At 44.5% G+C, this 27,234-nt stretch overlaps 1 protein-coding gene across 6 annotated transcripts in view; it reads left to right on the top strand.

Annotated features, from left to right (window-relative positions):
* The window catches only part of LOC147008501 (long-chain-fatty-acid--CoA ligase 4-like), a 70,159-nt gene that overhangs the window by 17,555 nt on the left and 25,370 nt on the right, over positions 1-27,234 (top strand). For 4 of the 6 annotated variants that reach the window (XM_085864261.1, XM_085864262.1, XM_085864259.1 and 1 more), the window contains 5 exons: positions 19,680-19,913; positions 23,965-24,142; positions 24,696-24,805; positions 26,046-26,181; positions 26,744-26,891. In XM_085864261.1, the coding sequence (XP_085720387.1) occupies positions 19,680-19,913; positions 23,965-24,142; positions 24,696-24,805; positions 26,046-26,181; positions 26,744-26,891 (806 nt within the window). The remainder of the gene's footprint in view (positions 1-19,679; positions 19,914-23,964; positions 24,143-24,695; positions 24,806-26,045; positions 26,182-26,743; positions 26,892-27,234) is intronic. The other 2 variants (XM_085864260.1, XM_085864263.1) reach the window with 1 other exon arrangement.

A 27,234-nucleotide genomic window follows, 5' to 3' on the forward strand; every position in this document is an offset into this window, starting at 1 on the left:
TACATCGTGTTCGGATTTGCGCATGTGTTACCATAGCATCTTACCATCGGTCTTCGCTGATCACCGTGGCCGTGGGTGTCTCCCCCGGACGACGAACGTCCTCTCGCCTCTCCACCCGGCAAGGCTGCAACCAGGCATAGGCGCGCTGTATGCCGCATGACTTAGACAGGCAGTGCATTCACCGGCACTGATCGCCGGTCACCGTGTGCGGCCCGGGAATTTGGTGCAGGGTGATTCATGTCGGAGCGAGATGATTCCAGCGCTTGGAACCATCTGGCCGGAAGTAAAGTGGAGCCGCTTCCGGTCATTGGGACCGGCCTGTGTGCTGGCCGGGGCCCAATCAGAGCGCCCGATTCGGATGACGACACCGCTTTGGGTCGTCACCCCCACTCGCACCACGGGATCTATAAAAGGGCAAGTCGTGGGACGGTAGAATGTCATTCCTGCGCACCCCTCCTGTCTACTCATTACTGTCTGCTCTTCCTGGCCTGGGATTGACCACCCACCCATTTGTCTGCTGGCTCCACCCCTCCACCCCTTTCCTTGCCTGCCTGTTAATAAATCCTTTGTAGAAATGTTCCCAGCTCATTTTCGTCTTTTCTTTCATTGATCCAGCAAGGTCCGTACCTTAACCTAGCTGGGACTTTATTCCCAACGATCCATTCCTCTTAGCCAGTACCTCCTTGTCAGTGTTGCTTGGCTGCATCTGAACCGGTAAGGTGATCCAGTTCGGGCAAGGCGTACTGAGGGCGTGTCCCCCGGTAATTAGATCACATGGTTATTTTTCTAGTCACCGGATAAACTCGACTGAGGACCCTAAGTCACGAGGTTGAGTTTTTGGCGTTCAGCGTCGGTTAGCGACCCGCCACGTCATGTGGTTATCCGTGTGCAACGGCCTGCAATTCCAGGGAGTCTGGTGGGAACCCAAGATAGCTTCCCCCTTGGTGGTCTTCTCACCCGACCCCTGGCCCCCAACAGTATCAATTAATGTATTTTGGCCTAAATAACATGCATTATATATGGGGGAGGGGAGGGATGGGAATTTAAGCCTGGGTGGAACTCCTATATATCGCATATTGACCCATCACGCGGTCCTCGTCAAAGCCAACCGCGCACGAATTAGTGTTCTGTATAGAGCCTGGGACATGTAAATAAGGTGGATATAAATTAAGTAATGCTCTCCCCGCCCCACCCAAACCAAATACCCCTGAGTGTTAAACTATGCAGCATGGCTCAACCAAACAGAGCAACTACTGCAATTGCACAATTCTTTGGGGGCAGAAGTATCCTTTAACTTTGAACTGGCAATGTGTGGAATTGCCCCATGGGTAATGACTATCCCTCTTCACTATAATACTTGTTTCCAGGACCCACCTTGCAGTTATTGGCCACCAATGTAGATTTGTTTTCAGGTGTGCTGCATTTGGCAAACAAATAATAAAAAGTTCCTGTTTCCACGAAGTTTTACATGTATGAGCATGGTAAAAGATTGTGGCATCCTCTGAAATCAAACATTGCCGATGAAGTGATTGCTTTTGTATATCTTATTGTTCATGATTCGATATTTGGAAAATAATATCCTTGAGGTCAAAATTAAATTGTTGTTTCTCAGTGATGTCACTGATATTTATTTTCCTCCCTCCTGCTATATGATGTCTTTTATATGTGCATTGATTGTATAAATGTGTTTAAACTCAAATCGAATCATGATTGCTCTTTGTCGCCAAAGACATCCATTCATATGTGATGTGAGAACAACCTGTTAACTGCAATTGTTTATGGAGTACAAGCTGATGCATCCACACTTGGATAGCAAGTGGTGTAACCTGGTGATGAAGAATATCCAAAAATAACAGACCACTTGCTACCCACAGATTAGGCAGGAATCCCTGAAGGATGCCTTGGGATCTTTCATGTCCAACAACGATCAGTACTATCGTCGTCCTGATGGACGCCACACACATTGATTGATCGCCCTGCATGCAAAACACTGGGGTGTCCCATAAGTTATTTTACCCCCTGAACATCTTCCGACGTGAATAGTTTGAGCAGAATAAAGCAAATATGTTGACTTATTTATTGTTTCACGAAAAAAATAAGTGACCACTATATTCGTTATTATCTTGCCAAAACGAAGTTTTTGCAAGATATGTTAGTCAGCTTGTATGTTTTTTTTTTTTTTGTTTGTTTGTTTGTTTGTCTGTAATCATGTATAAAAAATTCTGCAGAGCACAGTTATCATTGGAAATTTTTGTAACTTCGCATATCAGAGTCCTATAGAGGTCCCTTTCAGTGCACAAAATTTTGAAGGTCAAGGTCACTTTGTCGCAAATCAGGGGAGTCGACGAAACCCTTATTTTTTGAGTAATTTTGATCGGATCGTCTTCAAACTTAATGAGAATATAGTTCATGGTCTGGCGCTCAGCTGATTAATTTTTGGTGGTGATTGGCCTTGACCTTCATGGTTAACGCCAAAGGTCAAACATATTTGACCCCAAGGTCAAGTTTTGGGAACCATATCATGTAGTACTTCAAATTGAACACCTCGGTGAGTGCTTTCTAGATATGTCAAGCTTGAGACATTATGACGTCATTTGGTGACGTTATGAGGCAAACGCATATTTTTCATGGTTACTCTGTAGAACGATTCTCATCGGAATCTCTTGTAGGCAGATCTTCCTCAAGGAGTCGCTCCTGGTGGATAGCAGCTCTGTTCAGCTCAGTGTGACCTTAAAGAAGTCACACGTGGTCACCTTTTGGCAAGATACGGGTCACCCTGCGGGTGACATTGGTTTATTTTTTATGTCTGTCTGTCTGTCTGTCCCGAGCATAGCTCCGTGCGTTTTGATCCGATCCTGACAAAATTTTGGTGGGAGGTTTATATCATGATCTAGTTGTGTTTTCGTGAAAATGGGCGTGGAGCGCCCATTATGGGCGGAGCCACGCCAAAAAACACTTGTTTTTAGGGGATAGCCGATTTCAATTTGCATCTTCTCCGAGGGGGTTTGTCGAATCTGATAGGGGTTTCGGTATTTTTTTTTTTTTTTTTTTTGTATACCTTGGTCGAGGCTCGTATGAGAGCTAACACACAACTCACAGCAAGGAGGCATGAGACAAGAGGGGCGGGAGTGGAAGGGACAAAACATTGGGGAACAGACACAGGTGAACTGTGGAAGGGAGAGGGATGGGGATGGGACGGGGAACATGGCGAGGGGAAGATGGACATTAAAGGGACTTTCAGGAAGGAAAGCAGGAGAATTGAAGGAAGTGGGCTTGGGTGGATTATCGGGGGTAGAAAAGATCGAGGATTTGGATGGGGGAAGATAAGAGGTGGTGGTGAACAGCTGTTTTGAAAGCCTGGAGGGAAGAATGGGAAAGAATAGAGTGAGGAAGTTTATTCCAAAGGCGGGAAAAAGAGGAATGAAAGAGTGAAGATGAGCAGTGATTCGTGATTTTGGTAGTTTTACCAGAAGGGGGTTGTTGGCGGACCTTGAGCGCCCTGTGGAAATGTGGTGGGGACAAATCGCAGAGAGAGCAGGGGGCAAGGCTGGAGAGGAGTCGGTAGAAGACAGAAAGACCACCGACCAACCTGCGGTGATTGAGTGAGAGGCCCAAAGACTCAGCTTCATTGCGGGAGATGCCAATGATCTTAAAAGCCCTGGTTTCGACAGCGTGAAGTCGAGAAAGGTGGGAGGCAGGAGCACCAGCCCAGAGGGGAGAGCAGTACTCCATCAGGCTACGGACAAAAGCTTTGTAAGTGGTCAGGAGCTCAAGAGGGCCGAGGAAGGACTTTGCACGACGGAGGATTCCCAGTCGGCGACTGGCTTTTGAGGCAAGGTTGGAAATGTGACTTTCCCAGGAAAGGTCATGGCAGATAGTGAGACCCAGAAGCTTGAAAGAAAAGACTTCTTCCAGAGGATTGTTGAGAAAGTGGATGGGGGGGTTTTGTAAACGGTCCTTTCGAAGAGACATAGTGAGAGTGTGAGATTTGGTTAGCCCAATGGCACCTGCATAACCACACGGAGCTCGATTTTTCATTTTCGTTACAAGGTCACGAACTTAGAAAATTGCGAATTTTGATGTAAAAAATTTTCTTCTCCAAGGGGTTTGTCGAATCTGGCAGGGGTTTCGGTATTTGGTTAGCCCAATGGCACCTGCATAGCCCCACAGAGCTCGATTTTTTTTTTTTTCCCATTTTCGTCACAAGGTCACAAACGTCACAAGGCCATGGTCCCCGGTACGGTTATGGGGAGCACAACTTCTTTCTTTCTTTTTTTTTTTCAGCGATTGGTCGGAGGCAATTGTCATATTCCATGATCATTAAAACGGTTTCCTCCCCACAAATTACCAGAACTGCTCGAATCTACAGTGAGTAATTGAGCCATTAGTTTATTGGCATAGCAATTGGCAAGGGGAGGGAAGCAGACAGACGGAGGGCAGGCCTTGAATTCCGTGAGAAGCAAAATTGTACCAGAGACAGACACGGACAGACCTTTGTTTACCGTTTTATTATTTTTTTTTTCCTTATTTGAGCTTGGTGTCCTGTTGATATTCTCCATGTCTTACAAGCTGCAGAAAGAGGTATGTGGCATGTACACACCAAATTTTAAAGTAGGAGTGAAGTTTATATTAAATTGACCTAGATTCTTGCAATTGAACGAGGTGAAGTTTACTGAAAGGTTCACTACAAATTGAACATTTCTTTGGGACAGATACATATACAACAAGAGGCCATTGTCATAATCATACAAAATTATGACAATGGCATATTGTTTTTTTCTGTGATCAAAACCATTAATCTCACAGCCATTTTCAAAATACGTACTTCCAATCACAAACCTTTTTAATTGTAGACTTATCTGCGTGCAACAGTTTTATCCATCGATAAATATCAGTATAATTTTGATGCTTGCACATTGAATGCGTACTTGCTCTTAACCTTTTGAAAGTATCAAATACTTTTACTGTTTAACCCTTTTTGAACGGCAGCATAGGACCAATCGGTTTACCGTTATTCACATTGCAAATTGAACTATGGAACATTGGTTTGCATCGATTTTGACTCATTTCATCGATGATATCAAGGAAGTTATTTCTAATCGATCTATACTTGCAGAATCAAGTCAATGGTGGCATGGAGAGGCTTAAAGCAGTGTTGGCAATGAAAATGTAATTTGTCCGTACAGCATACCTCCAATCCGATGCACTATACTCGTGTTACAGAGTGTTGGTTCTGCTGCAGCATTTTATTGGCCGCAATAGTTATGGCAGGAATTTAGAATTTGTTCAGGCTGCCGATGATGGGTCACCTTTTCGTTGTGAAAGACACCATGGGATATTTAATGTCCACCAACTAATTCCGGCAGGCAGGACACCTGGTTTAACGTCCATCCGACAGACGGCACACACATTGATGAATCACCTTCCAACATCCCTAAAGTTTATTAGTACCCCCAATTTTTGGCTCTTTTTGTGCTGTTGGATCTGGATTGTGCAAGGCAGCAAGTTTGTCGTTTTTAAAATGTAAAAGGTGCATTCTCCATAATCGATGCAATGTGTGAAGAGGTCAGGTCGTATCGGTGTGAGTTGTGAAGTACAAAAGAGTGTGTGAAATTGGTTGGTGTGGACATGTTTAAAAAGTTTAGTTTTGTTTTACTTCTGATTGAAGGAGTGATCTCCAGGATAGTTTGGTGGTTTACCCGCTCAGCTTTGACCTGTATAATCTGAATCGGCAACGCAAGCTTTGCAGGAACAACACTCGTCCAAACCAATGATTCTTTGGACAGCGGAGTTCTCCCAACTGAATCCAGGATTCTGATGAACGATGAGCCCCCGAGGAGGTCCTTGTTCCAAAGGGGACAGTCACACTGAGTATAATGGTGAAACGACCACAGTAGCTGCGCCAACATCTCGCTCTATGATCTGCTCTTGACATTTTTGGATTGGAGAATCGCCTGCAAAGAATGCACCAGTGACTTCTCCGTCTCCTTTTGGATGTGCTGTCAATTACTCCCTCTATGGTAGCTTCACAAACCTTTATTTGTAAATCTGTTTCAGGTTCTGTGCCCTACCCTTCAAAATGTCAAGCAAGGAACCAACTAACACATGCCACATACCATTTAGGTCTTTTGTACAACCCAGTCGAGGTCAGAATTGAACTGGTCACCAACTTCCCAGATTCAGACTGGATGCGAAATCCACAATGAAACTGAGTGGCATACTGGTTCCACCATTTATGAATATGGTCATAAACACCTATAATCTCTTGTATATTATGTACTATGCTCGCAAGCCTATAGACCCCAGGCCAACTTCTTTTTTGCACTGATTGTAGCTCTAATTTTTTTTTTTTGCGATTCTAAAAATATGGACTATGTATCAACATCGCTTGCCTGAAGCCAATCACAGTGTACCTAGCCTTGCACAGCCAATCAGCAGCATGTCACAACCTGTCATCAAGCCACACGTAACCTTTTTCACGTTTGCTTTGTCTGCATATTTATCGATGTGAATAATGAAAATATTTTTCTAGACCAAGCTGCACTGCCTGGTTAAATATGGTACCAAGATCAACATTATGCAACCAGTGGTTTGGTGGTGGATGTGGTACTATTTTCAACTTTGTGCTCACAGTGGTTTGGGAGGAGATTGAAAAGACATTGGATCCTGTTATATACTGCACATATATAACACCTTGGTGATGTCTGTGCATGCCCCACTGTTCTCATCCCCACTCCTTATGAGATGAGTAAGCAACTATTTCCCCACACTTCGTGCTGTGAGATGGGTCTCCCAAGATCACAGGATCAGTTTCTCCTTTCACTGGGGTGGCCCAAATCACCTTCACTGGTGCTCTGGGAGGGAGTTCTGCTGATGACTTCCATGGAGAGGCTGAGGGAATCCTCACGTGCTGTTCACTGGCTCAACTGCTGTTTCTCCGCCAAAACGTGGTTCAAAAACCATCCCTCGCATGATGTCCTCAGGTGCGCTCATTGATCACCTGTCTCAAATACATCGTTGATTGGCCCAATATGAAAGACCATGTTTTCCCTTCTGTTTTGAGGACCATTAGTTGTGAGTGAAATGAGAGCGAGAGATGAACCTTCAGAGTTTAGGCTTTATTCCATTTGATTAGAGCCGCTTCTGTGGGCACACCGGGGAATACAGGTTCAGCTAGGAGTACATAAGCAGTAACGTATACATGTGCAGTTAACCATTGCAGACAATCCGCGTAAGCACGGAGTTCGATATAATCTCCATTCTCACCAGTCAATGAGCACCTTCAGTTAACGAGCATCAAGTGGACAGCCGATGTCAATAGCAATGCCCCGGGGACAATCACTCGTGCCGCAGAGACCTCCCCTTATATGCGAGACGCACAACATGTGATCCCGCGTCATGTCCCTCAATTCACGTTAATTCACCACATTCTCCCCACCTTTAAAATGTAACTAGGGGCCCATCTTACACACCATGATTGCTTTAGCACTATAGGAGTATACATTTCAAGCAACGCGGACTAATAGGTCTACAGAAGCATACATGCCAAGCAGTGATTATTTTGAGTTGTAGGAGCATGGAAATGAGCATCGATATATGATATAATGGGCATATAGGAGCATGAGCAGCGAGAATGCCGATAATCCCCTTTACAGATTGAGTCGTCGAGGGGGCCTTATTCGTCGACCTCTCCGGGAGTAAACGGCAGTTTCACTTGAGGGAGACTCCCGATCCTCTTGGTGAGCCTCGACTTGTGCCGGGGATGACTCCTCAATCGCTCTCGGGTGGAACGCGGCAGCCCCGTCGCCTGGCGGAGTTCCTGGGGGGGAAATGTCAGAAGGAGGAGTGCCAGAAGGTGGTGTACCGGCGGGAGGAGTACCTGAGGGAGCCAGATGGCGAACCGACACAGTGGTCTCCCTGCCATCCGGGAGCCTGACATGAGCATACTCTGGATTAGTGTCAATGAGTTCGACCCCCTCCACCAGCGGTTCATACTTGCTTTGTCGTACCGGGCGTTTCATGAACACTGTACCGTGGTGGGTCAGCCAGTTGGGCACCGTTTGACCGTCAACATAACGTCGTTGGTGAGTAAACATACGTTCGTGAGGAGTGGCATTTGTGGACGTGCAGAGCAAAGAGCGTATGGAATTCAGAGCGTCGGGAAGAGTAACCTCCCATCGCTCGGGGCCCAGTCCTCTCGATTTCAGCGCCAGAGTTACGGCTTTCCAAATAACTCCATTATACCGTTCCACCTGCCCGTTTCCCTGTGGGTTGTAACCCGTCGTTCGACTAGTTGCTATGCCGTGCTCTAATAGGAATTGTTTTAGCCCGGCCGACATGAAACACGGCCCTCTGTCTGAATGTATGTACGAAGGTCTCCCAAACATAGCGAAGAGGTCAGAGAGACATTTTACGACAGTGCCCGAGGTCATATCCGAGCACGGAAACGCGAAAGGGAACCTTCAATATTCATCAACAACGGTGAATATGTATCTGTTGTCTGTCTCGGTCGGCAGGGGCCCTTTGAAGTCGATGTTTAGTCTCTCGAAGGGGGAAGTAGCCTTGATCAGTCTGCCAGATGCCGCGCCATAGAATCTGGGTTTTAGTTCAGCACAAACAGGGCATGAAGCATTCATTTGTTTAATATCTTCAACAGAATAGGGAAGATTTTGTCTGCGTACGAAATGTGCCATCCTGGTTACCCCTGGGTGGCACAGAGACACATGGAGGTCTTGCAAAGCCTGACTGATTGTTGCCGAACTGTAGACCCGGGAGAAGGTATCTGCAGCAGGGTTTTCTTTCCCGGGCCGGTAAACAATGTCGTATCTGTAGCAAGCTAGGTCTATCCGCCATCTCATAATTTTTTCATTCTTAATTTTCCCGTTATTTTTCCCATCAAACATGAATGCCACGGATCGTTGGTCCGTAACGAGCGTGAAGTGGTTTCCCAGTAAATAATGTCTCCATTTCCGCAGCGCTTCGACGATGGCGTACGCTTCCTTCTCTATCGCTGAGTGTCTCTGCTCGCTTCTAGAGAGAGTTCTCGAGAAGAACGCGACCGGCCGCCCAGACTGATTAAGTGTAGCAGCTATGGCGTGATTTGAAGCGTCGGTCTCCACCACGAAGGGCACCGAGCTGTCGATCGATAAAACCACGGACTTACTGATATCATCCTTGAGATTGTGGAAAGCTCTTACAACAGCGGCATCTGGTGGGAAAGTTTTTGCAATGCACTAGGGGATGTATTTTCTCGGAGTATTGCGAAATCCATCTTGCATAGTAAGCGAACATCCCGATCACCCGGCGCATTGTTTGCAAGTCCTGAGGTGGTGGAAGCTCACGGAGCGGGCGCAATCGCTCAGGATCAGGCTTAATTGTGCCGTCGGCTATTGTGTAGCCGAGAAGGTCAATTGACCTTGCCGAGAATACGCATTTCTCGTAGTTGAGAGTCAGATTATATTTTCTAGCAATGCTCAAGAATCTGTCCAGATTCCTATCATGTTCCCTCTGATCCCTACCGCACACTGTGACATTATCCACGTAAACAAAAGTGTCTTCGAGGTTTTCATCTGAGATGATGTCGTCCATAACCCGTTGGAAGCAAGCTACTCCATTCGTGACACCGAATGGTATCCTTCTGAACTGGTAGAGGCGCCGCCCTGCCTGGAATGCGGTGTAAGGTTTGTCTTCCTCTCGGATGGGAATTTGATGATAGGCGCTCCGCAAGTCGATGGTACTGAATACCTTATAATTGGCCACGCGTTCGACCATCTCATCTATGCGCGGCAGGGGGTAGGCGTCGAGTTGGGTGAAGCGATTGACCGTTTGGGAATAATCGACAACCATCCGTTTCTTATGGTTCTGACTGCTGGTTACTAACACCTGTGCGCGCCATGGCGAATCGCTCGGTTCTATAATTCCCTCCTCCAGTAATCGCTGGGTTTCCGAAGTGATGAAATTCATGTCAGCAGTGGTATATCGCCGCGATTTGATCGCTATCGGTTTGCAGACCGGCGACAAGTTAGCGAACAGCTGGGGGGACGTCACCTCCGCGGTGGTCAACGCATTTAAAATTAGACGAGGCTTGCTTCCTCCAAAGGGTATTTCGACGCTCGTGTGCTGCTTGAGGACATTATGACCCAGAATTACGTCTGCGCACAAATCACAAATCACGAAGCACCAGTACCTTTACATCCCGATGCGTGTACCCTTTTACGTCCAATTCAACATTGCAGTACCCTCGTACGCGGGATTGTAGTGAGGTGGCGGCCATGCATACCGTATTGTCAGTCGGGTGGATTACCCATTTCCTGCCCTTCACTAGCGAGCTGTTGACGAAACTTTCAGAGCTACCGGTATCAATCAGTGCCTCAGCCATATGCCCGTTAATTCGTACGTTGATGATAGCCTTGGATAGATTCCCCGGGGAGGCTGCAGTCAATTTATTTTGCGAGTAGAGAGCCGCAGAAGTGGGTTTATTTCTCCTTAGAGTAGATTTACATACCCTGGCATAATGCCCTTTCTTGTCGCAATTCATGCATGTGGCATCTCTGGCGGGACATTTTTGACGAGGATGCCTTTTGTACCCACAAAGGAAGCATTTACCAACCGGAGCAGTTGCTGAGGAGTTTGACGAGGTCTGGGTATCCGGCTCCTCGGGTGTTTCTCCATCCCCTATGTCTGGCTGTGTCTGTGCCAGTGGGGTTCCTTGGGTTCCCATCGTAGCAGCGTTCATGAGCAGCATCGGTGTCCCAAATGACTCGGATTGCTGCTGAGCCGTATCCATCGCTCGAGCCTGATCGACTACCTTGTCAAGAGTGGGTTGCGCTTTCTCTAGTAAGCGTTGCCGTATGTGGGCTGATCTGAGTCCTTGGATGAATGCCTCCCGGGTCGCTTCCTTTCGGTGTTCCTCGGCGCTTACCGCCCGGAAGCTGCCGTCTTTTCCCAGCTGATTCAGAGCTTGCAGGAACTGATCGATTGTCTCCCCGGCTGCTTGCTTGCGTGTGTTGAGAAGATGTCGTATGTATACCTCGTTCTTGGGCTTCACGTAGAGCGCTTGCAGCACCTCGATCGCTGCTTCGTAAGTGTCGCACTCCGAGAAGAGCCTGTACACGCTGGGCGAGACATGATTCACGAGAGCGGCAAATTTGTCATCTCCCTCCGCGATGATGGTCAGATAGTGTGAGAAGGAACAGAACCAATGTGACCATTTCATTTCTGCGTCAGTCGCGTTCGGGTCTGCGTCGAACCTCTCTGGTTTGTAGATCTTGTCCATCTTTGGTTGAGAGAGCCGAGAAAATTAAATGGAATAAATTGAAATGAGAGCGAGAGATGAACCTTCAGAGTTTAGGCTTTATTCCATTTGATTAGAGCCGCTTCTGTGGGCACACCGGGGAATACAGGTTCAGCTAGGAGTACATAAGCAGTAACGTATACATGTGCAGTTAACCATTGCAGACAATCCGCGTAAGCACGGAGTTCGATATAATCTCCATTCTCACCAGTCAATGAGCACCTTCAGTTAACGAGCATCAAGTGGACAGCCGATGTCAATAGCAATGCCCCGGGGACAACCACTCGTGCCGCAGAGACCTCCCCTTATACGCGAGACGCACAACATGTGATCCCGCGTCATGTCCCTCAATTCACGTTAATTCACCACAGTGAGGAGAAAGGAAAAATGGTATTAATCAAATGAGGAATGGACACATTCAAAAGTGAACAAGGAGCTGACATTCGAGATCCCCCACCTTTTGGGTGGTATAAGATCTGTGTAGTATCAAAATTAAATATTGACCGGTTTTTGAAATGTCGTGCACACAAACCAAGATACTGAGGTAGTTGCCATGACAACATAATTCAGCCAATCACAGCCATGATCTAATCGGGTTGAGATGACCTCATGAGGAAGATATATATCTGCGATATGAAAGCTAAATGTTCAACAGGTTTTGAAATATTGTGAACACATAAGTACATGGACAGATGATCGGTCGGAGCTCATTTTAATGTCCACCGTCTCCGACCTTGTAGGAGGGGCAGGGGACAAAAATATAGGGATGGAGGGGAAAGACAAGGCCCTACTAAACACTATCTTGATAGGCCTAAATTTGGTTTCACAATATATCTACTCTAAACATGGAGATTAAAATATAACTAATCAATTGAGTAACCCTTTAAGAGTCCATTTTTGTTGTGTTTTGGCTTATAACCTTACAAAATAGGCTTTATATGTATTTGCTAACTCCCTCAAGTATCTATGGCCTGGGAATGTTGTGCCAATGCATCATTCTCTGATTAACATTTTTTGGAGTCTTGCCAATTTTTTTGGTGAGGCAGATATCCAGAAATTCACGTCTTTGGAAGGAGGGGGTTGGTGTGCTTATCACTCTGTCTCTCATTATAAGGAAGACTCAAAGTTTCTCACCATCATCACATTGTTTTCCTTGTTTTGGATGAGTTTCCTGCTTTGAATATTTTTTTTGGTGGGGAAAAGTCTTTCCACCATCCCCTACACCAAACAATTGTCAAAGTCCTCTCTTCCATTCAGCACATCAAATTTAACTACACCCTCCAATAAATCATTTTGCAAATTATAATAATTCTGCATAATGTAATCCTACCATATTCAATAAGGCAATTAATTGTATGTATGTACATCTGAAAATCAAAGAAGAAAAAAACCCCCATGGCTGGCTTCGAACGCCACCAAATTTTGGATACATGTTGGTAGTACTCAGGGTCATGTGATGGGCACAAATACCCTCCTCCCTCATGGGGGGAAGGTTTATTGGGAGAAGATTTGCCAATGCTCCTGAGGGGAGCGGGTATGTCTAGTCCTATCAAATTAGCCAAAATACTCTTTCTCCAACAGAATTGTATCGGTGTAAATGTTTTGCTAGAATTGGTTTATTTGTGCTTTGCGGACGGAGGTCATGTTTTGACCCGAGTTATCTTGCCAAAACGAAGTTTTTGCAAGATATGTTGTTATTATTATTATTTTTTTTCGTTTGTCTGTAATCATGTATAAAAAATTCTGCAGAGCACAGTTATCATTGGAAATTTTTGTAACTTCGCATATCAGAGGCCTATAGAGGTCCCTTTCAGCGCACAAAATTGAAGGTCAAGGTCACTTTGTTGCAAATCAGGGGAGTTGACGAAACCCTTATTTTTTGAGTAATTTTGATCGGATCGTCTTCAAACTTCATGGGAATATAGTTCATGGTCTGGCGCTCAGCTGATTAATTTTTGGTGGCGATTGGCCTTGACCTTCATATCTTTTTTTTTTTCTTTTTTTTTTTTGTCTGTAATCATGTATAAATCGCTCTGCAGAGCACAGTTATCATTGGAAATTTTTGTAACTTCGCATATCAGAGGCCTATAGAGGTCCCTTTCAGCGCACAAAATTTTGAAGGTCAAAGGTCAAGGTCACTTTGTCGCAAATCAGGGGAGTCGACGAAACCCTTATTTTTTGAGTAATTTTGATCGGATCGTCTCCAAACTTTATGGGAATATAGTTCATGGTCTGGCACTCAGCTGATTAGTTTTTGGTGGCGATTGGCCTTGACCTTCATGGTTAGCGCCTGAGGTCAAACATATTTGACCCCAAGGTCAAATTTTCAAGTTTTAGGAACCATATCGTGTAGTACCTCAAATTGAACACCTCTGAGTGCTTTCTCGATATGTCTAGCTTGAGACGTTATGACGTCATTTGGTGACGTTATGAGGAAAACACATATTTTTCATGGTTACTCTGTACAACGATTCTCATTGGAATCTCTCGTAGGCAGATATTCCTCAAGGAGTCGCTCCTGGTGGATAGCAGCTCTGTTCACCTCAGTGTGACTTTAAAGAAGTCACACGTGGTCACCTTTTGGCAAGATACGGGTCACCCTGCGGGTGACATTGTTTTTTTTTATTTGTTTGTCTGTTTGCTGACTAATGTCTGCAGACGGGTCACCCAGTTTAACGTCCATCCAAGGTTCAGTACATGCATTGATTAATCACTGTGCCTGTGAAACATCGTAATGACATTTTATAGCTTGGCCGAGATTCAAACCCAGGCCACATAACTTGGAGGTGTGTGTGTGTGTGTGTGTGTGTGTGTGTGTGTGTGTGTGTGTGTGTGTGTGTGTGTGTGTGTGTGTGTGTGTGTGTGTGTGTGTGTGTGTGTGTGTGTGTGTGTGTGTGTGTGTGTGTGTGTGTGTGTACCTCTTGGCTATCCTGCCAGCCCCATTGAAGACTCGTCTACTCGTATTGTGATACCAGAACACAAAACCGAGTTAAAAATAAAATAAAATTTGGAGCCACATATTTATTTCAACCACAAACATTGGGGGTGCACCAATTCAAATTTGAGGCTGGAAAATATACTTTTAATTTTTTTTATTATTATTTTTTTTAATCAGGTCATAAGGATTGCTTTGCTTTGAAAAGCCCTTTCATTATTCAATGACTATCTTGGGTCAATCCAGTTGATTTGTAAGTTGGTCTATTCTTTACTTTCAGAAATAAATCTGACTTGCATGAATAAACTCATCTGGACCGAACTCAGAGATTTGTAAAGCCTCCAGATTGATCCGCACCGCCAAATGATTGGCAGATCATGCACTTTAACATAACGGGATGTAAGGTGCTGTGCATGAGTAAGAATAATGAAAATAGGGACCATATAAATAAATGCAAGGGCAGTCTTGGAGTATATCACAGAGGAGAAATATCTGGCAGATTGCATTAAATGTGATACTTTAGCAGATAGCATAGTGCTAGGTAGCTATAAGAAAAGTTAATACAGTTTTGTGTTTTAAAGTATTTACAGGGGATTAGTTATAAACCAAAAAATGTAGTGTCAACAGACTTTACCAAGCTCGTAGCCTTAGAGTAAGAGCGTCCGCTCTGATTCTGGAATGTTGGTGGTTCAACCCTGACCCTGGATGATTCGTACCAAAGGGTAAAAATGATACATGCTGCTTTCTTGCTTGACGTTCAGCATTTGCAGGATAGCATCGATAAACCCCATGGGTTGGCAATGATGTGGAGAAGAAAATTCCTTCTTCATTGCCCTATGCTGGTGAAACACTGAGAAGTGATGTCATTTTCTCCTGTGCTCAGTGACTTTGTTTGGAGGTGACTTCAATGTTGTTTCATGTATTTACTGTATCTGCATGTGTGTGCTTGATTTGTGCTGTATTTCTTCCAGGATCCATAGACCCTGTAGAAAAAAAACTGCACAGGTATTTAGTGAGGCATCACCTCAAATATTGTGTACAGGTTTGGTCGCCCCCTTTGAGGAAGGACGTAGTTGCAATTTGCAATATCCCATTGTTGTCACATACATGAATGGATTGAATCGTGTAGTGTAGAGATGTCAATTTTATTTCACTGGTAAGACCACTTACTGTTACGTGTCACATGCCTACTGGCTACTATATGAATTCAATCCAGGTCCATTTCTGTAGGACCATAGGAGACAACTTTTCAGGCCATGAGATAATCCTTTCCATACTAATGAAGGCTAGTAAGCTAGAAACATGACTAACTTCGGGGCCTTGATGAGCGCTCAGCATAGACACTTCTCAGATAATATTACACCATCCTTTTGAGTCTTTGTTGGCTGCAGTTGGATCTTATCTGATTGTCTCAAACCATAGTTGTTTTGGGGCAGCCTTGAGGGCAGCACCAGCCAGCTTGGGTTAGATTGAAGTGATACACCTGGTAAGATGATCGGTTAACCAGCACGTGATGGTTTCCATACTAATGGAGGTGTTTGTGGAAAAGCAGGGACAAGGCAATGGGCTGTTTGGTTTGGTGTCAAATCTGTAAGCTTGTGATGTGTTTACCAATGGTAGTTCTCCAGTTATCTGAGCCATTCCATGTCGAATACATAGTCTGCGCAGGTTTGCTGCAGTGGTTCATGCCCACGTCTCCAACCCATACAGGAGGATAGAGAGCATGAGCGCACAGTACTTCTTGATATATATATATATATATATATATATATATATATATATATATATATATATATATATATATATATATATATATATAGGCCCGGCGAGGAGGAGTGATGTAAGCACCATTTTTTTTTTTTTTTTAATGATATGATTATGATAGGCTCGGATGATAGGGAAAGGGTTAAAATAGTGCTATATGGCATCAACTCCAAAATGGCCAATGTTGCCCTCACATCACTCCTCCTCCTGGCGCCATATATATATATATATATATATATATATATATATATATATATATATATATATATATATATATATATATATATATATATATATATATATATATATATATATATATATATATATATACCGGGCGTAGTGGCGTGCGCCTGTAATCCGGCTACTCGGAGGCTTGGGTTGGAGGATCGCTTGAGGACGGGGGCTCTGCACTGGGCAGGGTGCAGAGCAGCCTGGAATCATGGCGAAACCCAAATCCTGATCCCTGTGTCGTAAGAGGCGACCAGGGTTGCGTCAGGAAGGGCATCCGGCGTAAAAAACCTGTGCCAAATCAGTATGTGGATCATAACGGATGATCCGCTGTGGCGACCCCTAACGGGAGCAGCCGAAAGATGAACAACAACATATATATATATATATATATATATATATATATATATATATATATATATATATATATATATATATATATATATATATATATATATTATCTTCTTCTTCTTCTTCTTCCTCTTTCGGCTGCTCCCGTTAGGGGTCGCCACAGTGGATCATCCATATGATCCGCATCGTGATTTGGCACATGTTTTACGCCGGATGCCCTTCCTGACGCAACCCTGGTCGCCTCTTACGACACAGGGATATGGTACACCTATTTTAACCGGGGTATACACCGGCCCAGTACACTGGTACTCATTTCGCCGACCTCGGAAGGATGACAGGCTGAGTCAACCCCCTGGTGTATTAATTCAGTGGCCCAACGGGGCTTGAACTCAGGACCTCTTGGATCCCAAGCCGGTGCCCGAACCACTGCGCCAACACCAGGATATATATATATATATATATATATATATATATATATATATATATATATATATATATATATATATATATATATATATATATATATATATATATATATATATATATATATATATATATATATATATATATATATATATATATATATATATATATATATATATATATATATATATATATCCATTGGATGCCCCTCTTGTGGAAAAGCGATCCACACAGATGGCTGAGGTTCCCCGCTACTGCTTTGGTGATACAGAAGTGATGTCACCAGAGACAGTGCTAGCTTTGTTTATTTACAGAACCGAGATACCTGAATTTGTCGATGTATTGCACTCATTCGCCATGGATCTCTGATTCTTTGTCTTTAGCAGACTGACTAAAATCGAAAGTTGACAAGCACTGCTTTGTTTTAACTGTAATCTATGTACAGTATTAAATTATGCAGATTTTTCCATCAGTCTGTCTGTAACACTCTTTTCTTCTCTGGAATATTATGACAGCGCAACACCTCACGCTTGTCTAGGCCTCTATGGACATGCATGTCATCCTGGCGTTTACGGCTGTGTTGTTCATGACTCGATGAGAATTTCATTTTGTAACTTGGGGGAAAAAAAATAACAAATAACATCTGATCTCTGGGAACATATTGTTGCGGGGCCGAGTTTCGGCGGTGAGCGCGACCGCTAGATGGAACAGTAGAGTCGGCTCCACCGAACAACCGGAATTCAGATCGTCACACTCGGATAACTCCGAAGGTACGGGTTCCTTACAGGACCGTGAATCGTCAATAAATCCACCGTGTGGGCACGGTTATTTGCCAAACTTCAAAATACCTAGAGGCCCACGTGGCAGACTACCGAGTATTCACACCCTCGACGGAGCTCGAACGGGACGAGTAGTCGCCGTGCTCGACCCGTGCGTAACCCGAGCGGATGATTACTGAGGTCCCGTCATTCCAAATGTACTTCTACAGCAGCAATAGCCTTTTTAATCACCCAACACGCACCGTGTTAAACCAATGAAGAAAACACAGAAACGAGCTGATACATTCAAAAATGGATATTTATTTACAATAGGTGGGGAGGGAACACATGAAGGGCAGAGTTATCCAACTATAAGAAATGCAGTATGTACAAGGCAAAAAGCACTTAACATTTCCTACGTAAAGATGGGCCCACAGACAGACGCACACCCAAAAGAAACGAAATGGACCTTTTCCGCCTCGTGCGGTCTTTGACGTCCTGGATCGGAGGGACTCAAACCCGCAGCTCAATGCCGCTGCAAGCACCGGGTACGGAGGACAGCGTCGGGCTCCTGCACGCTCCTCCTGCACGCGACAAGCCAGAAGACCAGCAGCGACACGCGACCAGAAGACTGGCAGTGACACGAGACCAGAAGCTGCGGACACCGCGCCGTCCCATCTATCTCTTTTTCTGGAGGGAGGGGCTTCTTCTTCTCACCACTCGCCTCTCCATTGGTCGGTTCCATCGTGCGATTCGCTCGTCACCCCCGTGAATGGCCAAAAGGGGCACCAAGTCCGCTGATTGGACCGGGGGGGGGGGAGGGGGCGTGACGGCTGTTGTTCCGGACCGCCCCCCAAACAGGCAGAGGAATATCATCCTGCGTGGGCTGTGCTCATTGGCCGACCGCCGGGGAACTTGCTCGCATCTCCTTGATTGGGCGAGAGAGACATCAGGGTTTCGTGAACTCCGCCCACGTATGTGCTGACACGCACGTGTGCAATGGTGCCGGTGGAGGATGGTGGGAGGAAGCGAAGGCAGGTGTCGTCGTTGTTGTTGATGTAAAAATCCTAACTATCAAAATAACTTCGCAGCGCATGTATGTAATTCCCATTAGACGCAGGTAGGGAGCCTGAACTAGAAACACACACTTATCTAAATAACTGTTCTATAGGGATCTGAATGTTGAGTGTTCATGGCTTCCAGATTCGCAACAATATAACAGATTCATAATGTTGTTTTTTGGCGAATAAGTGTGTGTCACTAAAATTAACGCTGCGTTATTAGCAGTAAACAAAATGTTTCTGGAATTAAAAACAATGAAAATATTGACAGTCATTAAACTGTATTACTGTAATATAACATGTCTAAGTTATGATGATCGATGCTGGTATCCCACAAACACCTGCTCCCTATGGGAGCTGCAAGAAACATCCCTCCCCTCCACCCCAGTGAAATTAAGTAGATGGACTGAAATAATGTGGTGTTGATTGAGCACAGGCAAGATGGATAAGTTCCTCATGTCACACAGTTCCTTGCATATTCTTGCATACATGTCCTTTGTAAAGAAATGAAACATAAAAGAAAATATCAATCCATGTTTTTCTACAAGTGATGATGTCCCTCTGGTTTGCCATTTTGCAACAATTTGCTGTGATATTTATCAAGCCATCAATTCCCTTATGACTTTGTCGTTAACTTGTTATGATCACAGTAATTCAAATATCTGATGTCCATAGATGATTGAGTTGTGCTGGGAGTGAGAGGAGGAAGGCTTAACTTAGTGGGAAATGGAATGAGAAAGAAACATTATTTAACGCTTCATTATGAACATACAACTTAATGTTTCATTAACCGACAATAAGTTTTCAATGAACAAAGGATTGCAATTCCATATTGATCCCATTAATTACTTGCTTTCTTCTCTCAGCAGATGATGACCCCCTCAGAGCGGGCTCGGGCACTGGAGGGTGATCCTTCCGGTCCATATGTGGCGGTGGATGCACCACCAGGCCTGTTGCGAGTTGACTTTCCTGGTGCAGACACCTTACCACGTCTCTTTTCCCAGACAGTGCAACGCTACCCAAAGGCCGATTGCCTTGGAACCCGTGAACTCATTCGTGAGGAGAATGAGACTCAGCCAAATGGAAGGGTCTTCAAGAAGGTCAGGAATTTGAGTTCAATGCTTCAACGTGGAGGAAAATAAATGATATTTACGTGAGCCCCATCATTTAAAAACTCAATACAACTATTAACTTTTTACAAGCTAAAGACTTTCCTGGAGAAAGGTCATATTGGGTTGTAAAACTGACATTAATAAAGCTGTGTTCAAGAACGGAGCTGTTTAAACTATTATTCTTCAAGGTCACAATATTTGCATCGAAGACATAGTTTAATGTATGGATTCACAATTTTGTGAATCATTAAATGTACTCTACTTGTGGGTACTGCCACCCTCAAGGCAGGAGTACCCTTCTCGGCTCACCTTCAATGGGACAATGTGCTTTGGCACATCTTGGAGATGCACTTTTAATTTTTATCGTTTTTGAAATAAATTTTATTGATCACAACATATCATACTCCATCTTAAGATAAAGGAAGTTTATTTGTAATACCGGCTACTACCAAAGGCGGTGCTATTTCCTTCTCATACAAATATACAGATAGTGGACAAAAAATGGAAACACCAATATAAAGTTGCTTCAAGGGCGTTGTGCCACCACGTGCAGCGTCTGGAATTCTGCAGAGGGATGTGGCACCATTCTTCCATGAGGAAGTCAGTCAACTCACACCTATTTGATGGAGGTGGAAAATGCTGTCTCAGGCGTCGTTCCAGAATATCCTATAAAAAATGCTCTATTGGGTTCAGATTTGGTGACTGAAAAAGCCATGACATATGGAAAACATCAGCGTCATGCTCATCAACCCATTTGGTGACTACACTAACTGCTCTTTGGGTGGGGGATTTACCATCCAGGAAGACACTTCTCATGGCAGGAACGAAATGCTGCAACATGGGGTGAAGATGATCACTCAATACCATTAAGTAGCAATTGGTATTGACCTTGCCTTCTCAAGGAATGACTGCACCCAAATCATGCCAGGAAAATGTTCCCCATAACATTACAGAACCACCAGAACCCTTCACTTTTGGAACCAAGCACTCAGGGTTGTAGAGTTCTTTTGGTTGGCGCCACACGTGCACACGTCCTTTCGTTGAGAACATGGTGAACGATGATTCATCTGACCATATCACATCTCTCCACTGCTCGGTAGCCTGTGCTTTTTGCACCCCTGGAATCGTAAACATACATTTCCTCGTGTGATGAGTGCTTTATGCACTGCATCCCAATTATGGTATCCTGCTCTGTTGAGTTCTCGGCGGACCGTTTTTGATGACACTGGCTGCTTGCGCCTCAGGTTGAAATTTACAGTCAATTGACCTTTGCCTTGCACTTCAAATTGATGCAAGGATATCATGATTCTGGAGTATGCACTTCCACCCACTGTTGCCCTTTGCTGACAATGTCTTTCCTTTGGAGTTTCATGCCAACATCACCTTAGACACTGTTGCCGATGAAACATCAGCAAGTTGAGCAGTCTTTGAAGCTCCTGCCAATGCGCCCCAACAATCACCCCCTCTTTCAAAGTCACTGAGGTCTCCTCTTGCAGCCATGCTCGCCATAATTATATGCAACCAGGCCTTTGCAGCATTTTTTTTATACATGACCCTAAGCATGGTGGGATGTTATTTGCTTAATTAACATGGGACACACCTGTGTGAAAGCCATTTTTTCCATTGCCAATATACTTGGTGTCCATTTACCCAGGTGTTTCCATTTTTTTATTTTAAATATGTTATCTGCTCTGTTATCGAAAAATTACTCTTGGTTTCTCACCAATTGTAATGTCCCTTATTATTCTGCTGAAATCAGTTGCTAATGCTCATTGCATTGGATGTGTATGGTTGAATTTGATCGTCACTGTTGGAACTCAATTTTGCACCAGTGGATTATTGTTCTTTTATTTATCCCAATGATGCAGCCTGTGATCTCTATGTACATTAAAAAAAATCCTCTTTGCAAATCTTTATAAATATTTTCAAGTTTGTGTACATGCATTTGTACGTTATTCTTTCACCGCCGAACCATAGCACCGAGAGGTCGCAGATTTTGGGTGTAGGTACTTCAGAATCTGGGCAAGGTTTTAAGCTACCACACATCCATTCTTGATGTCCGTTTTGAGGCCAGCAAAAGCCACTATAAAGTTTATATTGTGTGTGGAGGCAGGTAAGAGGTAACCACCATGAGGCCAAAATCTCCATCGCTTTTCAATGTCCAACACGTTCCAAAACCACCATCGGGAAAGCTCACCCAGCCGAGCAGCACTGGGAGGCCCCTGCGAGTGCTAATTAATGGGGAAAAAAACATTACTCTCCCTGAGTTGATAATTTTTTTTGGCCTTTGAACAATGACTCTTGCACGTGTATAATTTCTGCACCAAATCATGGTCTCTATATCTTTTGTCAATCAATGCATAGTGAAACTGGATGATTTTAATTTTTATTTTTTTGTATACACTGTCGAGGCTTGTATGAGAGCGAACATACAGAACATACAACAAGGGGAGCAGGAGACAAGAGCGATGGGAGAGGGAAGGAAAAAAAAACAGTGGGGAACAGAGACATGAGATCTGTGGAAGGGACAGGGATGGGTGCGGGGAACATGGGGTAAGCAAGATGGACACGACAGGGACTTTCAGGTCCTTACACGACGGGGGCTTTCTGAAAGGAAAGTAGGGAATTTGAAGGAGTTGGGCTTCGGGTGGATTAGTGGGGGTAGAAAAGATGATGGTTTTGGATGGGAGAAGATAAGAGATGGTGGTGAACAGCTGTTTTGAAGACCTGGAAGGAAGAGTGGGATTGAAGAGAGTTTGGGAGTTTGTTCCAAAGACGAGAAAAAAGAGGAATGAAAGGGTGAAGGTGAGCAGTGATTCTTGATTTTGGTTGTTTTACCAGAAGGGGTTTGCTGGTGGACCTTGAGCGCCCTATGGATATATGGGGTCGACATTTCTCAGACAGAGTGGCCGGGGGGGGGGGGGGAGGGTGGTGAGGCCAGAGAGGAGACTGTAGAAGACAAAGACCACCGACCTGCCTGTGGTGAGGGAGTGAGAGAGTCAAAGTCTCGGCCTCATCACGTGAGATACCAATGATTTTATCCAGATCTGCAGAGAGTGAAGAGGCTGCTGTTTGCTGATCTGAGCGATGACAGATGGTATGGCAGAGGGTGGAATCATCAGCAAAGAGATAGAGGATTTTCCAGAGTCGGACAGGTCATTGGTGAAAACCAGAAAAGCAAGGCCCAGGACACTACCTTGAGGAATTCCAGCTTGGACAGGAAGAGGAGATGAGAGAACTCCATTAAGGGACACGTTGGCAGTGTCAGGAGAGGAAGTCTGCGAGCCATGAGTGGAGACGCCCTTGGATACCATAGGAAGAGAGTTTGGTGAGCAGAGCAGGGTGTCAGACCAAATTGAAGGAACGCAATATGTCTCGCTCTCTTTTCTTGTCTGGCATTGAGGATCTCCATCCATTGTTGGGAGAGCGCAAACAGCATATCCAGGGTAGAGTGACCTGGTCTGAATCCAATTTGATGATCAGAAATCAAGCCATTGGAAAGGAGGAAGGATTTAATGTCTGAAGTGATGATTGATTCCATAACGTTGCTGATGATTGGGAGAAGGCTGTTGGTCTGTTGTTGCAAGTATCTGTTTTAGCACCTTTTTATGCAGAGTGGTAGTGTTTGCTGATTTCCAAGCAGATGGCAGATGACCTTGATCAAATGAGAGGGGGAATAGAACAGAGAGAGGGTGAGCAAGAGCAGCAGAGCAGGTTTTTAGGACACGCGGTCTGATGCCGTCTGGACTGGTTGCAGAATCTGAGTCGAGGTTTGACAGCAAGCTCTCCACCTTGTCAGGAGAAAAGGACACAGAGTCCAGGGACAGTTGGGTGCGACTGGGTAAGGTGGGTCCAGAAAGCGATGGGTTTGGGACACAAGATTTATAAGCAAACACAGAGTTTAGGCATTCAGCCTTTTTACATGCAGTGTTCACGTTCACGTGGATGGGAGGCGATGGTGATTGTGCCTGCATTAGGTTGACTGTTGTTAATTTTGTGATTCATTTTAAAATGTATTCACTCCATTTTGGTGTTTCAGCTCGTCCTAGGTGAGTTTCGGTGGCAGTCATTTGAGGTCATCTCCCGTAGGGTTACAGCCCTAGGACTCGGGCTCGCATCATTGGATATCGAGCCTGGCAGCCCCGTCGCCATCCTGTGTGAAACTCGTGCAGAATGGATCATTGCTGCACTGGCCTGCTTCCAGCGCAAATATCCGGGTCGGTGCTTTGTATCCTCGTCAGTGTTTCTGTCTGCAAGACGACTTTTCAGTCAGAGTAAATGCCGAGGCAGCCATCCAGAATGTGAACTGACAGACACCCTTTTATTACTGTATCATTTATCTTTACCTCATATTGCGCCCACATTCACAAACATCTTTCACCCCTCCTCTTCCCATGTTGACGAGATGCTGCTTGGGCAGTTGTGTATTCCTGCCCAATTAAGCGATGGCTCTCTATTAGGGTTTCTCAAGCTCGTTCTTCCTTTCTACTTGTGTTAGCCCTCCTTCTCCTCCACTGCCTGCATTGATGTTTTAATTGCATGATTGTGTGATTTGCTGTTTCCAAATCTTTCAGCGTCTGACCTAGCTTATGTCTCGCCGAGCTGAGTTCCAACCCCCACTCACCACCCCACCCTTTATGCATGACATCTTTATTTTTCTTTTCTTACCAGCTTCCCTTTTTCAAACTCTCATACACACACATTTTATTATTATTATTATTATTATTATTATTATTAATATTATTTTAAATCTTTGTTGTTTGCATGCAGTGGTGACTCTTTATGTGAGTCTGGGAGAGGAAGCTATCGCCCATGGGCTCATTCACAGCAAGGTCTCCCACCTCTTCACCAGCACTAAGCTCCTTGAATCGAAAGTTGAGGTACGTCACATGTGCAGATCCATGAATGCCACTCTGTTCCCACAGACACGCACATATAATTGCCTCCAGGGTGGCGAGGGTAGTTTTAAAGTGGAGTTTGTAATCTCTTTTGGTAAGTCCACTTCCCCAGTCATTACCACACCCTGTGGCCTGTCAGCTAATAGCCCCCCGCCGCCACAAGCACAGCGCAGCGCAGCACTGGCAGTTGAGGTGAAGTGTGAAAGTCCGTTAGGATTTTGCAACATTGACAGGAAACCTCACATTGTAAATCAATGTACAGATTAATGGAAATATGTGACCCATATATTGCAGCACTAACGTTTGAACAAATGTGATGTGTGATGAAAAATGAGCATCACACTCTTGTGGTTATTGGTTCCCTTCCGTTTTCATCAGAGGGGACTGGAGGTGTGCCGTCAGTCTGTCCATCCATCCGTTCCTCCTGTGGTTTTTCAAACTTTTCCCATACCCCTTAACACATTCAACTGAAACTTGGCGCATGGCTTTATTATGATAAGTTGCAGAACGAGTTGAAGTTTCAGCACGTTTCGTCAATTTTTCAGTTATTCCCTTTTTTGGACTTCAATAATATCACGTATTATACATGGGTCAGTTTTTAGGTGCCCTGACTCTGCCCCACTGTTTTACACCCATGGGCCGGACAGCTGGCCTGATTCCATCCCAATTAAAATCATGCACCACCATTCCCTGAAACAGCACAGATCGGCAGGTCTTGGTCCTGAGGCCTGGGCGTTGGTCCATGGCCCAGTGCAATTGGAATGATCCCAGGTATATAACCATGATTGATTATATTATATACGCATAAGCCGTACGCATGTTTTTACTTCCTGTATGTACATCGGGTTATTTTTATTTTTATTTTCAGCACCGGCGCGCCATTATATACCGCTCAAATAAACGAACATTCATTTGGACCGGTAGGGGACATGTATTGCAAAGCAATTCTCGCTCTTTCTGGTTATGTATCGTACATGTATCAACAGCTTTATTTATTTCATAATTGTTGGAATGACCTTTTTTATACATGATTGTGCTTGGCAGATGATGTGAGCATATGAAGAGTGTGGGTTGATTTAAATTATGTGGTCTATGCAGGAAATGAAGGCTGATGCATGTTGATGATCGACCTTTTAATGAGCTGATGGAAACTACAAATATTTAATCAACAACCTTGTGAAATGTTTGAACTTGTCTTCGAAATGTTTGATTCCTTCTACAGGGGATTTTTGGCCAGGTTCCTACGCTGCGTCATGTGTTTTGCGTAGACCCGGTGGTTTCGACCGTCAAGCCCACACCTGGCATCACGATATACACCATGGTGGAGGTGGAAGCACTGGGAGCACAGTACAAGGAGGGTACGATGTAGGATCGTTTGAAGTTTGAGAAATATGTGAAATCCTCTCTCTCCTCTCTCTCCTCTCTCCTCTCTCCTCTCTCCTCTCTCCTCTCTCCTCTCTCCTCTCTCCTCTCTCGTTTCTTTTTTTTTTTTTTTTTTTTTTTCTCTCTCTCTCTCTCTCTCTCTCTCTCTCTCTCTCTCTCTCTCTCTCTCTCTCTCTCTCTCTCTCTCTCACTCTCTATCTCTCTCTCTCTCACTGTCTCTCTCTCTCTCTCTCTCTCTTTCTCTCTCTCTTTCTCTCTCTCTTTCTCTCTCTCTTTCTCTCTCTCTTTCTCTCTCTCTTTCTCTCTCTCTTTCTCTCTCTCTTTCTCTCTCTCTTTCTCTCTCTCTTTCTCTCTCTCTTTCTCTCTCTCTTTCTCTCTCTCTTTCTCTCTCTCTTTCTCTCTCTTTCTCTCTCTCTTTCTCTCTCTCTTTCTCTCTCTCTTTCTCTCTCTCTTTCTCTCTCTCTTTCTCTCTCTCTTTCTCTCTCTCTTTTTCTCTCTCTCTCATCATGACTTTGGAACTTTGTGCTGTTTTTCAAGCTGTCCCAGCTATCGAGCCAAAGCCTGAAGATCTTGCTGTCATCATGTATACTAGTGGTTCAACAGGTCTTCCAAAGGGTGTCCTACTCTCTCATGCCAACTTGGTTGCTGCTTCAGCGGGACAATGTTCCCGCATACCAGGCCTCGGGTGTGTTTTTAATTATTTTTTTTTTTGTGATGACTGGTTGTTGAGCTGATTGGAGGAAGCTTGGTAGTTATTTATTTGTTTTTATTTATTTATTTGTTTTTATTTATTTATTTATGTTTTTGAAGAGCTGATGAAAGAACATGAGTGGCTAACACACTAACAGTAGTGCAGGGAAGAACAAGCCAAGACACTGACAAACAGGACAGATAATTGCAGGTTGAGAGAGGGGTGTTGGCAGGAGGGAGGGAGGGGTGGGGGGGGGTGTTTTTGGCGAGGGTCAGTTTGAATAAAGTTTGAGTTGGCATGGAGGATAATACAGAATGCCAGTGGGTTGCTATCCTAA

The sequence above is a fragment of the Eptatretus burgeri genome, chromosome 18, assembly GCF_056783735.1.
Source record: "Eptatretus burgeri isolate ZD-2024b chromosome 18, Ebu_testis_v1, whole genome shotgun sequence".
Classification (NCBI taxonomy): Eukaryota; Metazoa; Chordata; class Myxini; order Myxiniformes; family Myxinidae; genus Eptatretus; species Eptatretus burgeri.